The sequence below is a fragment of the Rhinolophus sinicus genome, chromosome 13 (genome assembly GCF_057876585.1).
Source record: "Rhinolophus sinicus isolate RSI-liver-muscle chromosome 13, RSI-T2T, whole genome shotgun sequence".
Classification (NCBI taxonomy): Eukaryota; Metazoa; Chordata; class Mammalia; order Chiroptera; family Rhinolophidae; genus Rhinolophus; species Rhinolophus sinicus.
The window spans coordinates 39,068,522-39,081,105 of NC_142513.1; the positions used below are offsets into that span (position 1 = coordinate 39,068,522).

At 38.2% G+C, this 12,584-nt stretch overlaps 1 protein-coding gene across 1 annotated transcript; it reads right to left on the reverse strand.

Moving 5' to 3' along the window:
- Positions 1 to 754: 754 nt before the first annotated feature.
- On the reverse strand, positions 755 to 8,660 carry RBBP9 (RB binding protein 9, serine hydrolase). Its single transcript, XM_019710739.3, has 5 exons — positions 8,478 to 8,660; positions 7,133 to 7,175; positions 6,321 to 6,426; positions 3,583 to 3,668; positions 755 to 3,170 (listed from the first exon to the last, which is right to left on the reverse strand). Exons 1-5 carry the CDS (start codon positions 8,574 to 8,576, stop codon positions 2,944 to 2,946), a joined length of 561 nt encoding a protein of 186 aa, XP_019566298.2. The 5' UTR covers positions 8,577 to 8,660; the 3' UTR covers positions 755 to 2,943.
- Positions 8,661 to 12,584: the final 3,924 nt, after the last annotated feature.

Genomic DNA, 12,584 nt, shown 5'->3' on the forward strand with positions numbered 1-12,584 from the left:
CTCCCGGATGGCTCGGTTGGAGCGCATCCTGTCAACCACAATGTTGCCGGTTCGACTCCCGCAAGGGATGGTGGGCTGTGCCCCCTGCAACTAGAAAACGGCAACTGGACCTGGAGCTGAACTGCGCCCTCCACAACTAAGATTGAAAGGACAACTTGACTTGGAAAGCATTTAAAAAAAAAAAAAAAATTTCTGTGTTTGGGCGAAAAGCGTGGACCAAAGGAAAAGAATTCAAACTCAGTTACACCTGAGGCGTGAGTTCAAACACCAGTTTGAAAATACTCTTAAGTCGACAACCATTAGAAGGGTTATTTTGAGATACATAGGATTAGTAAAATAAAATGCAACTCCATAACCAATTTTTAAGAACCAGGTAAATTCTGTAGCCAGCTGTATAGAATTAGCCTTTGATGACACTAGCTCTTTGAAACAAAGATTGCTTCAAGTATTAGATACCCACAAGATAGAGAAGACCTTGGAGCCTGCAACTACAGAAGGTTTCTCTTCACCTACAATGAGAGCTGGAATGGTAAGAACAATGTCCTTCCTGGGACCTGACCTATCATAGAGGCGCAGTCTTGTTTAATAAGAAAACTGAAATGAGAATTAGAAATGGAGACCAGGAAACAGTTTTAAACACAGACTTTGCATTATGTCTTGATAACCAGAGATTGATTTTTTTCCAAAGCTTACAATCAATGGCTAAAACATAAAGTAGTCCTTGCCTCATTAGAATAAAGAGACTTTTTAAACATTTTCCCCCATAACATGTTTTTAATTTTGAATATTAACTGAAAGAAAAGCGACAATAATTTAAAAATACAGCACCTCTAATGATAGTTAAGTGGATATTTACATACAGGTGTAAACTTTGACCAAAACAAATAGTGGGGCTCTAGACTCATGACAACACCAAAAAGTCAAATTATGAGTGAAGTCCTAATCTTTACAGTTGATTTCCATTTCATACAAGGTATTTTGCTCACCTGTGAATATATTCCCTGGGGTCTGTCAAGGCTTCTCTATGCTTAACAATGATCCATACTATATAGTCAATCATAAGAATCCATGATTCGATGGCTTAAGTGAACAGTTTATGTAGGGCTCTTCCATGAAACCCTTCTGACCTTAGTTTGGTGATGAGTAAATTTTGTGTAGCTATGATTTTTATGGTGATCAACTGAGGAAACTAGTCAAATAATTTCAAGTTGATTCACTTTGAACTGTCACTCATTATTAGATGGTGGGTGAGGGAAGAATATAAAATACATGCTCTAGACCCCAGTGCTGTCCAATAGAACTCTCTGGAGTAATGGACTGGAAATTGTTTGAGGGAATACTTAGGGATCGTAATAGGCAAAAAATGTTGGGAAACGAACAAGGGTTTTTTTGAGGGGGTACATATCAAAAGAAAACTGGAATGATTGATAGAGATGCAAAGGACCATGGAAGTTAACAGAACTCTTTACAGAACAAAAATTTGAGGTATGGAAAAATTATTTTTAAAAATACTTAAGACTTTGTAACAAAATCCCAATTGTTCTCCTGATTTCATCCTTTGACATTATGTTCATTTCTCAGGCTTCATAGAGCATTATTTAAAAGGACCTGACTAAGTTAATACTTATGGCAGAGGCCACAAATAGACGGCTTGAACTTTATGTGTCTTGCAGTTTGTAAATTTTTTATTTACACTATAGTTGCCAACTAACATAATCCGTATGTATATGGACTGGACATAATTCACGTACATATGGATTATGTATACATACATATATATTTCCTGAATATAAAAACCACTGTATAGGGTGGCCGGATGGCTCAGTTGGTTAGAGCACAAGCTCTGAATAACAGGGTTGCCAGTTCGATTCCCACATGGGCCAGTGAGCTGCGTCCTCCACAGCTAGATTGAAAACAACGAGCTGCTGCTGAGCTTCCAGAGGGGCGGCCTGATGGCTCAGTTGGTTAGAACTCAACAGCAAGGTTGCCGGTTTAATTCCCGTGTGGGATGGTGGGCTACGCCCCCTGCAACTAAAGACTGAAAACGGCGACTGGACTTGGAGCTGAGCTGTGCCCTCCACAACTAGATTGAAGGACGACTTAGAGCTGATGGGCCCTGGAGAAACACACTGTTCCCCAATATCTCCAGTAAAATTAAAAAAAAAAAAAAAAAAAGAATTTCACATTAAAAAAAAAAAAAAAACACTGTAAAAGTGTTTTCATCAAAAAAATCAGAAAACTGGCAACACCTTGCCACATTCCCACATGCGTGAGCTCTCCACATTGGTCAGTCCTCATCACTGATGTCTTATACAAAGTTGACTGCTCATATCCCCTGCCTGACCCTTGCAGACCCCTGCCTCTTAGCATCCTTATGTTGCATTCTCTCTCAACATGCTTAAAGGACTGGGTGGGCAAGGTGTCAAAGTGAAGGCCTCAGTCTGGGCTTGATATCTTGGGCCAGCTTGAAACAACCGCTAATGTTTTGAATTCTAAGCCAGTAGTCTGGACGTTCAGTCATGTTTTATTTCCCCCAATAAAACAGAAGTTTTATTTGAAAGAGGAGAACAACTCCTATAACACAAGTGAAAACTATTCAGTTTTAATCTGGACTGGGAAACTGTTTAGTTTTAATCAGGAAAACTGGGTTCCATTTCTGTCTTATTCACTTTGGATAGATAAGGGTAGTTAAGCTGTCCTTATGTCCCTTATGTGGGAAAAATACTGCTTTAGTTCATAGCAATTTGGGAAGATGTAGATTCTATGGAAAATGGAAATGCTGTTTGTAACTTAGTTTGAACACTGAAACTTGTTTTTTTAGGCATTTTTGAAACTTTGGTCTGTTTTATGTGTCTGGTAATCATCCGATAATAGAAAATTATTTACTAATAATCTGATAAGTGCTCTATATATTGGTATGCAAAATAGCAGAAATTATTCTGTCTACGCTGATACTTTCAGCATAGACTTCACCACACTAATCAGTTCAGGAAACTCCATGTTCTGAAAGTGGCCACGATCAGTGTATCTATACAATTTGGCTTCCAACCTATCAGCCACTTCTTGTTGTTCACTCCAGGGAAGGAAAGGATCATCAGTGGAGCCAAACTGTACAATCTGAGGGCAGTTGGCTTTGATCTTCTCCCACTGCCAGGGACGGTTGAAGTATCCTACGGGGAAAATATATATATAACCTATCAGTGCCCATGGATAATTTGTATTCTAGCCATTCTAAAACATCTAGTGCAGGCCATAGCAGAAACACACAGAATCAGAACCTAAGTGTGAGTCAGAAGTCTTTTGGCTTTCAAATCTGTAGGGCTTGATACCATAGGTACTTGTGAAGGGGGAGTATATGGCTCAAATAAAGTAAGGCCTTGAGGGTTTAATTCTGGACAATGGATTAGAAAGCGGTCCACGATCTCTCAGACTGCCGAACTTATATCTAAAAATGGGTAGTAAATCTATGATATCAGATTTATTTTTTTAGCCTATTCTAAAGACAATACTGTTTTGTAATCTGAACAAGCAGCCCCATGACTAGAGGAAGGGTTTTTCTGGGGTTTCTGCCTTCAGACTTACCACTTGCACGCTCATTTTCATCCCCCAAGTCTGATGTGTATGCAGACACTAATACAATAGCATATACTCGATGTGTTTCTGCATACCTGGAGAGAGAGAAATGATGTCAGCCAGTATTTAATGTTAAATCTGATCACCAAAAAGTCAGTAAACCACGTAAAAACTTACTTGGTTTAGCTTACAGCATGTGCTATATGCTGTTGAGATTAATGAGAAAAATAGTAAAGAAACTACAGAACTACAAGCCCAATGGTTAATCAATAACTGTGGCTACCTGATGAGTTTCTACTCATTTTTCAAGGTAGTCCAAACCTCTTCTGTAATCCTTTCCAAATAAACATAGAAAGTGTAATCTACCTTTAGTATGCATCAGCATTACTCGATTGGTTAACACATGGATTCCCAGGCTCAGTGCCAGAGCATCTGATTCAGAGGGTTGGGATTGAGGCCCAGGAATCTGCATTTTAAGGCATGACACCTCTCCCAACCCAGATTACCAATGAAAGTGGTTTGTGAACCATATTTTAAGAAACATTGTATAATAGCAGTAATGTACCTCTTTTATCCCACATTCCACATTGCATTCCACTCATTTGTGTTGTATTATACCTGTCTCCCCTAATAAACCATCAGCTCCTAAGGGCACATATGAACTTTCTTCATCTTTGTAACCCTGGTGCCTAGTACAGTGCCCAGCAAGTAGCCAGTTAGATATCTGCAGACAGTTCCCTCACTCAGCAAAGACTAGGCAAAAGAACAGTTTCAAGGAGGCTTTGTGCCAGAAAAGGCTTAGGGTTGGTATTTTGTTCTTGGGCCTAAATTTTTTTCCCAAACTTTTGTTTTGAAAATTTTAAAACCTATTGAAAAGTTAAAAGAACAACAAGCACCTAGATTCATTAATTTTCCTACATTTCACTCCTAAATACTTCAGCATATACACCCTAAGAATAAGGCCATTCTCTAACATAACCACAGTACCATTATTACACCTAATGAATGTAATATTGAGACAGTAATATCTGTATTCATTTTTCCCCAATTGTACTAACAATGTTCTTTAACACTCCTTTCAATCCTAGATCTTTCAGTCAAAGATCATGCATTGCATGTCGTTTTTGTGGCTCCTTAGTCACTTTTAAATTTTTTGTTTTAAATGACATTGACATTTTTTAAGAGTTTAGGCCAGTTGTCTTGTACATTATCCCCTAAACTGAATTTGTCTGTTTCCTCACTATTAGACTGAAGTTAAACATTTTTGGCAAGAATACTACATGGTGATGTTGTATCCTTCACATCATATGTCCTTCATATCAGAGTCACCTGATGCCAGTTTATCCCAGTATGGGTAAGATTAAGTTTGATTACTGGCTTCAAGTGATAGCCATCAGATCTCTCCACTGTAAAGACACTATTCCCCCTTTATGATTAATAAGTAATCTCCAGGGTGGTCCTCTGTGACTGTTCCCTTACAGTCTTACACCCTATAGTTTTGGCATCTATTTTTCTCTTTGCCTACCTTAAATTTTGAAGTTAATTCTCAGGTTACAACAATCCTGCAATAAGTTTCAGTGGTTTTTAAAAGAAGGCACGTCTTTATTAGCCAGTGGCCTGAGAAAAATTCCGTTGGTCTTGAGTTAGTACAGATTTCAGCATAAAGGGATTTCTTCATTTTTCAGCCAACCCCTGGCAGCTTATAAACACTGTGACTGTACCATAATTCGGTAGCTCCACAATGGAAAGCATTATTACTCTAGTAGTTTTGATTACCGTGGCTGAAAAGTTATGGAATTTGGCAAGATTCTCTGACATGCAATTCATGTGACATTCTGAGGGACTGCTTGGAATAAGAGGCTACACAAAAACTAATACCTTGTCATACAGCCTGGCAAATAGGAAAGAAACTCAACCCCAACAGGCTTATTCAGCCAGCTAAACCCTTGTCCTCCAGACCTTAAAGCCTACAGGGAGAGGCATAATGTTATATGGAGAGCATCAGAGATGTGCCCATGAATCCTAAGGATTGGGGGCTTAAGGGGAGAGGGAGTAATAATCTCTACCCTCCAACAAATATTTATGGAGCACCTACCATATGCTAGACACACTTTTAGGTACTGGGTTTTCCGGATTAGAGTGAACAAAGTCCACCCTCATGGAGCTTACATTCTATTGGCAGGGGACAGACAAGAAATAAACAAATGTCAGATGGTGAGAAGTGCTTAAGATAATAAGGGATAATAAAGGGATAGGAGCCAGTGGGGTAAGGTTGCTCTTTCACATAGAGTGATTAGAGAAGGCCTCACTGAAAACGTTCTAACAGACAAAGAGGAGAAAGCCATGTAGGTATCTAGGGACAGAGAGTTCCAAGTAGAACAATGGCAAGCATAGACCTAAGGTAGGCACACTTTGCAATGAGGTCTGTAAACCAGGCTTGGGGCAGCGAAGGTGGAGATGATATCAGAGCTACTGGGGGCCTTGAAGGCCAAGGACTTTTTCTGAATGTGACAGGCAGCTGGTGGGGTTTGGAGCTGCTTATGTTTTAAAAGGATCACTGTATCCCAATAAGAGGAAAAAAACTTTTAAAATCCACTAACCAAACCAGGAAGGAATTAGAACAGATTATGTTACCACTTTTGAGGTCAGCACCGTTTCCTCTGCAGTGGAAACTTCAGATATACACAAGGTACTTCCCAAGCAAGTTTGGCTGGAGCTGACACAAGGTGATTCAACAAGGATCGCACCTCATGGCTGCAATGGCCCCAGAACTGTGGCCTATGATGATGGTCTTCTCGTCACAGTGCAGCTCCGTCTCCATGAAGGGCAGCCAGATGCTCTCTCGAGCTGTAACTAGGTTCAGGATAAAGAGTCTGTCATTTGATAGGGACAGTCTTAGTCTAATGCTACCCCACCTTTCTAACAGACAGCTTACTCAGCAGTTTACGACTTCTGAAACTGCAGAATCACATTGGGAGATGGGGCCAAAGATTTGCATGTTGCTGTTAGTTTTGGTACTTTTGTTTTTATTTTTTACCATGTTCTTTAAGAAAATACTGAGGAAATAATTAAATATAACGTATTTCAATGTAAACTTTCCAAGTTAATAAGAAAAAGTATACAAATCCATGTATATATATATTTTCTTCCCAAAACAGAAATCACTGATACAGGTCATAGCCATACTCAGAACAAACATGGCAATATTACATTTTTAATATTAGGATCTCATAAATGCTGTAAATTTTTATCATATCTCTGCCTCATTAAACACCCATAAATTTTGCCTGGACGTATATGTTAACTTATAAAAGGGAAAATCAAGTTGCTTGCAAAATTGAAAATTAAATACAACCAAGCCCAGGTGCTTGTTTTGATCCTATCTAAAATTTTCTATAGTGTTTCTTGGTTTACACCATCCTCCCCAAACTACCTGCCATCATTCATTCTTGGTACATATTCCCTTTGGCTTCTATATTATGATATTCCTGTTCACTACCCAAAAAATAGCTCTAAACCCAACAAGATGAGGCTATTTAAAAACACATTTAAAACTTACTTGGGTCAGGCATGTTTTTAGCCAAACACTGGAAACCAGGTATCTATGACATAGGGGGAAAAGAAAGCTATAATAAAGAGCTCAATTACAACTAATACTTTGCTAATAAGAAATGAGACAGCTAATATGATCTTTATCATAATATATCATAAGTATTTGCTTATATTATGAAATTCAGTAGGTGAAGTTCTACAGGATTACATATGAATATACAATCCCTTTCATAAACTCCATCTATCTGTAGTTCTATATCTAGCCGACTCTGTATGTCTCTATATAGAAAGACCTATATCTGCATTTGTACATCTATATCGCTATAGACATATATCTATAGAGAGGGCATGAGTGAATGTGACCTGGAGCCAAACAGACTGTGCACCAGGGAGTAGGAAAAATACAGTACAGAAATGTGGTACAGAAAGTTGGAGATCCATCCTCTTGGACAGCTCCAGCCCTGATCTTTAGGTCTGTAGCTCCGGCCATGGTTTTCAGCCACAAACCTGGAATTTTATTCTAGAAATCTGTAGAGAACAGCAATCCAGAGAGCAGTCTTATTGCAAGCTTATGGAAGAGGGTTAAAAAAAAAATCAAGATGTACAAGACAACCTACAGTAGAATGCCATTTCTATAAACCTCACAAAGAAGTCAAATTAAACTACATTGTTTAAAGGATACACACATAGGTTGCAAAAGTACTTTAATTTTTAAAAGTGGAGCAAGTGAAAAAAATTTAGGATGGCAGGGAAATGGGATGGGAGATATACAGGTGGCTTCAAATATATTGATAATGTTCTAGACTTTAGTTTGGTGATGGGTTCTCAGGTATTCACTACATTATGGTTCATAACTTACATGTTACATATATTCCTTGTATATGTTAAATATATATATACACACACATATATGTGTGTGTGTGTGTGTGTGTGTGTGTATATATATATATATATATATATATATTTTTTTTTTTTTTTTTTTTTTTTTTTTCTAATCTGAGCAGGGAGCAAAAAAGATAGATGTAAAATCATCTGGGAAGTCCCAAATCTGAACCAGCAGCAGATACGAGGAGAGGTAGTAGGCTCGTTCTCTGTAGTTCTAAGAGGTGGTGCCTTGTAATCTACTAAGTCCTCAGAAAAGTCCTCCAGGCAGTTTTATTAACCAAAGTTCCCACTACTAGTTCTAGAGTTTAAGACAAGGCATTAGGGGAGAGGAATTAAAACACACAGGGCTGGGAGGAGTTGGGGGGGGGGGGTGCGGAGGGGAGAGACACGTTCAAACTCCAGTCCTCCCCATTTCGTTTTCTCCAGCTCCAGGTTGAATTCCCAGGGCAGTGAGATGTGTCTCTTACCTGCTCCAGCTCCTTTTTCACCCAACCATACCAGCCGTGGGTGGCCACATCACCGCCTCCGTTCCCGGGAACAATTACTGCCTTGCTAGGAGAAGCCATTGAAGGTAGAGAGGCCAGTGTATCCTAGCTGACGGCCCTGCAGCGCTCAGAACCCGAGATTGCGTCTGCCGGCGAGCCCCCACTGCGGCATGCTGGGAATTGTAGTTCGAAGGTGCCAATAGGGCAGTTCATTTACTCTGGCATTCCTCAGTGCACAGGGCAGCCAAAAACAAAACTTGGGTTTCCATCAAATGTAAATCACCTTTTATTTGCCTCTTACTAGCGCTCTCATTTTACCCCTTATTTAGGCAGGCTATGATGCGCCCGGAACACGAATTACTGATATTTCTATAATAAACTGTGTTTTTAGTTCCAAATATATACAGAAGACAACTGTTTACTGTTTGGGGATTCTTGGAATCCGTATTATTTTGCCTTCTAATTCCAAAACAGTTCTTAGAATAGTCAATATCAGCCCTGGTTGCTATTTTTCATTTATCTAAACACTGTCCTTTAAAAAGGTTTCACAATTTGTGTAGAGCATGCGGATAACATTCATAACTTAAACTAATTTAGAAACTGAGAAAATTGAGGTACCAATGAAATTGTTTACACATTATAATATGGCAGTTCTGAAATTTTAGGAACTGGTCGTATCTTATAGATATATCCAAACCTTATTGAATTGAGGTGCGTGAGTGTGGTTATAAAGGGGAATGAAGAGGAAAAGTGCTTCTTACTCCTTGCCCCTCCCATGGACTTACTCACTGTGGACATCACATTTGTGTTAGCCTCTGACATTGAGATACACTCTTTGGTAGTTTATTTTTTGAACAAGCACAAGTAGATGATCAATGATACACTGCCCCACCACCACCTTCTTTAGGAAGAATAAGACATACTCTTTCCTCTTGCACCTTAGATTCTGGATTTCTTAGAAAAGTCAATGTTATTTAACTTTAAACGTAAACTCATTCACTTAAGAAGGAATAAACTACTGACGCACAAACACTATGGATGAGTCTCAAAAGGATTATGCGAGTGAAAGATGCCAGATAAAGAATACATACCATAATACCGTAAGATTCCACTTATTTAACACTAAAAAATACAAAGAGCACAAAGAAACATTGCAAGGTGATATACATATTTACTATCTTTATTGTGGTGATGAATGTCAAAACTTAACAAACTGTACACTTTAATTTTATGCAGCTTACTGTATATCAATTATACTTCAATAAAGCTGTTTAACATTTAAAATAAACTAAAACAACCAGAGGCATTCCTACAGCCAAGTGGTTGTTTGCTTAGTTTTCAGTTCAAATAACAATGACGGGAACTGTCATTAACAGGAACTTAACAGGAACTATAGGCTGAAAAGGGATCTATCCTTTCTTAAGGTTTAAAATTTGTTTCTTCTCACTCACAGGGTGACTAGCTCTTCCTTTTAGGAGAACATAAGGCAATGGCCTCAACTCTCACCTTTCTCAGACCATTTATGTCAATAATGATTGCAGATAATTTTGTACGGTGACAGATGGTTATTAGACTTCTCAAGGTGATCACTTTGTAAGATATATAAATGTCAAACTATGATGTTGTACACCTGAAATTAATATCCTATTGCATGTCAACTATAATTAAAGAGCTTTACATTCCAAAAAAAATCGCAGAGATTACATAATTACACATAAATCCACCTTGTTTTCTTTTCTATTTTTTATCTCTTGTACAAGCATTTTCTGAGCTTGTCATTATCAGAGAAATAACTTGGTTTCAAAACAATATTTTTATGAATTTTTAAAAACCTGCAAATGTACATTTATAATTGGTACATCATTTGTTAATATAGCAAGAGCTGTTCACAAGAACTTGCCAAGGAAATTTTAGTCTTTCTAACGGATTCAGCCACCCTCCTCTAAGGCCCTCCTTCTGGATAATCTTCTTCTGCCTGAACTTTTCTTGTCAGTTCAGGATCTCTTCTGTAGGCAGTTTGTATCTAATCCTTCAAATTCACTGTCCAAGCATTCTCCCCTCTTCTATTTTTCCATTTATTTCATGTGTTATTTTTTTAACTATCTTGAGGAGAAAGGGAAATAAAAGGAAGGCTTCTTCAGATTCTTAAAGAACACATGGGAGTTAACAGCGAAAGGGAGAGAAGTAAAGAGTTTGTTCTTAGCAGAGTGGAGGGCATGTAAAAGGGCACAGAGGCTAGACACACAGCACAGGTAGGTTGGGAAAGACAGTGGTTCAGTGCTGTAGGAATGAGGTATGTATGTAGATTATGGAGCTCCTTGAGCCCCACAGTAATGGGCCTATACTTTATCCTGTGAGTTATGGGAAAACTATGTAGAATTTTAAGCAAGAGAATGTCCAAGTCAGATGTATGATTTTGAAAAATCTGACAACCAATGTTTGAGATTTGTGTTTGGCAAAATTTGGGCAAAAGATCATTTAGGAGGCTGTGGCAGTAATCCAATGAGAGAGGATGAGGGTTTGAACTAAGTAAACAGATGGAATTGAGAAATATTTGTAATAAAAGATCAACAGGGCCAAATGATTCATTCCTAGTTTCAAGGTGGGGAGTTAGAAGTGTAGGGGGGAATACAAATTTATTTAAATTTTACATGACATGGGAACCTTCATAAGGAAATGAAGACCCAAAGAAGCAGTTAAACCTGACTGCTTTTATTTGTTTAAAAAAAAATTTATTGGGGAATATTTGGGAACTGTGTTTTTCCAGGACCCATCAGCTCCAAGTCAAGTCAGTTTTAAATCTAGTTGTGGAGGGCGCAGCTCACTGGCCCACGTGGGAATCATACCGGCGACCTTGGTGTTATGAGCACTGAGCTCTAACCGTGTAAGCCAACCGGCCGCTTTCAAACCTGACTGTTTTTATGCTAGATTTGATGAAGAGTAGAAAGTCATGGGGAAAGGTGATAGGACAGAATGAAATGAGCAGTGTGGACAGTAAACTCTGGGACACTTAGCAAGTCCTGTTCATCCGATTCATCTTCAGAGGTAAGAATGCTCCTTTCTTAGGAGGGCATTTTTCACATGAAAGTCAGGACCTGCTTTAGAGGAGAGAAAGGTCAGAGAGACCTTCCTTACATGTATCATTTCTCATATTCTTTCAGGTTAAAATATTCAATATGCTAAGGTGTCATATTTTGGGGTAGTGTGTCTCGAACCCCTTCAGAGTAGGAGAGGATAATTCTCTAGTTTCCAGGCTGAGCAGCTGGTAGAAGAATGGTATCTCCATGTGAAATAGAAAGTACAAGAGGCAGAAGGTTAGGTGCCAGGGGAAATATGAATTCAGTTTAGAACATAATGAGATTGAGATGCCAGGAAGACCCAGATATATGCAGGAAGTTGCTGAATATATTAATCTGATGTTAGAGAAGTATAAGCGAGAAATACAGAATGTAGATTATAGATGATGAATCATATTTCAGAAAAACTGTGAAAGATTTTGAAATAGTCAAAATAAATTACTGGGTGAGCTTTCTATGGAACGCTGGGCATTTTTTAAAGGAACCTCTAGGGTCAGTTGATTGTAAGGGTGTGTGCTTTCATCTTTGACTAAAGTATTTTACAATTCTGTAGAGATAGAAATTAACTTACAGAAAATGGATGATAATACAAAATATTTCCTGCCCATAACAATGCAAATGATTCCTGTCCACAGTAATGCAAATGAATTTTGTGTGATAGAGAATGTCTCTATAAACCAAATTTTTCTTTAAACCAGTTTGAACATTCTTACTGGTTTCCTTATTAATGAATGAGTTATGTAGAATCTTTGACACATTTTCATTTTATATTTGGATGAGGGCCATAATTTTACCTTTTTGAAACTTTCTTTAACAATTCCAGAGGTTTCATCAGCATCCCAATGGATCCACCTGACAAAGCCAGGTAAATCATGTTGCTGAAGAACATGAAATTAGGTTAGTACATCTTTTAAAGGAGCTCTGTCTGTTTGGCTTATGGAGATAAATATACACTTATATAAATCATCTATTTCTAAAATTCCCATAAGGAAATTAAATACCTAATACTTTA

What these genes read in the sequence shown, in the direction of transcription:
- RBBP9 (XM_019710739.3), bottom strand. Translation starts at nt 8,576, where the DNA reads ATGGCTTCTCCTAGCAAGGCAGTAATTGTTCCCGGGAACGGAGGCGGT. An exon ending in TAAAAACATGCCTGACCCAA is followed by an intron (nt 6,427 to 7,132) that starts GTAAGTTTTAAA and finishes TCCTGAACCTAG; the next exon opens with TTACAGCTCGAGAGAGCATC. An exon ending in GGGGCCATTGCAGCCATGAG is followed by an intron (nt 3,669 to 6,320) that starts GTGCGATCCTTG and finishes CTCTCTCTCCAG; the next exon opens with GTATGCAGAAACACATCGAG.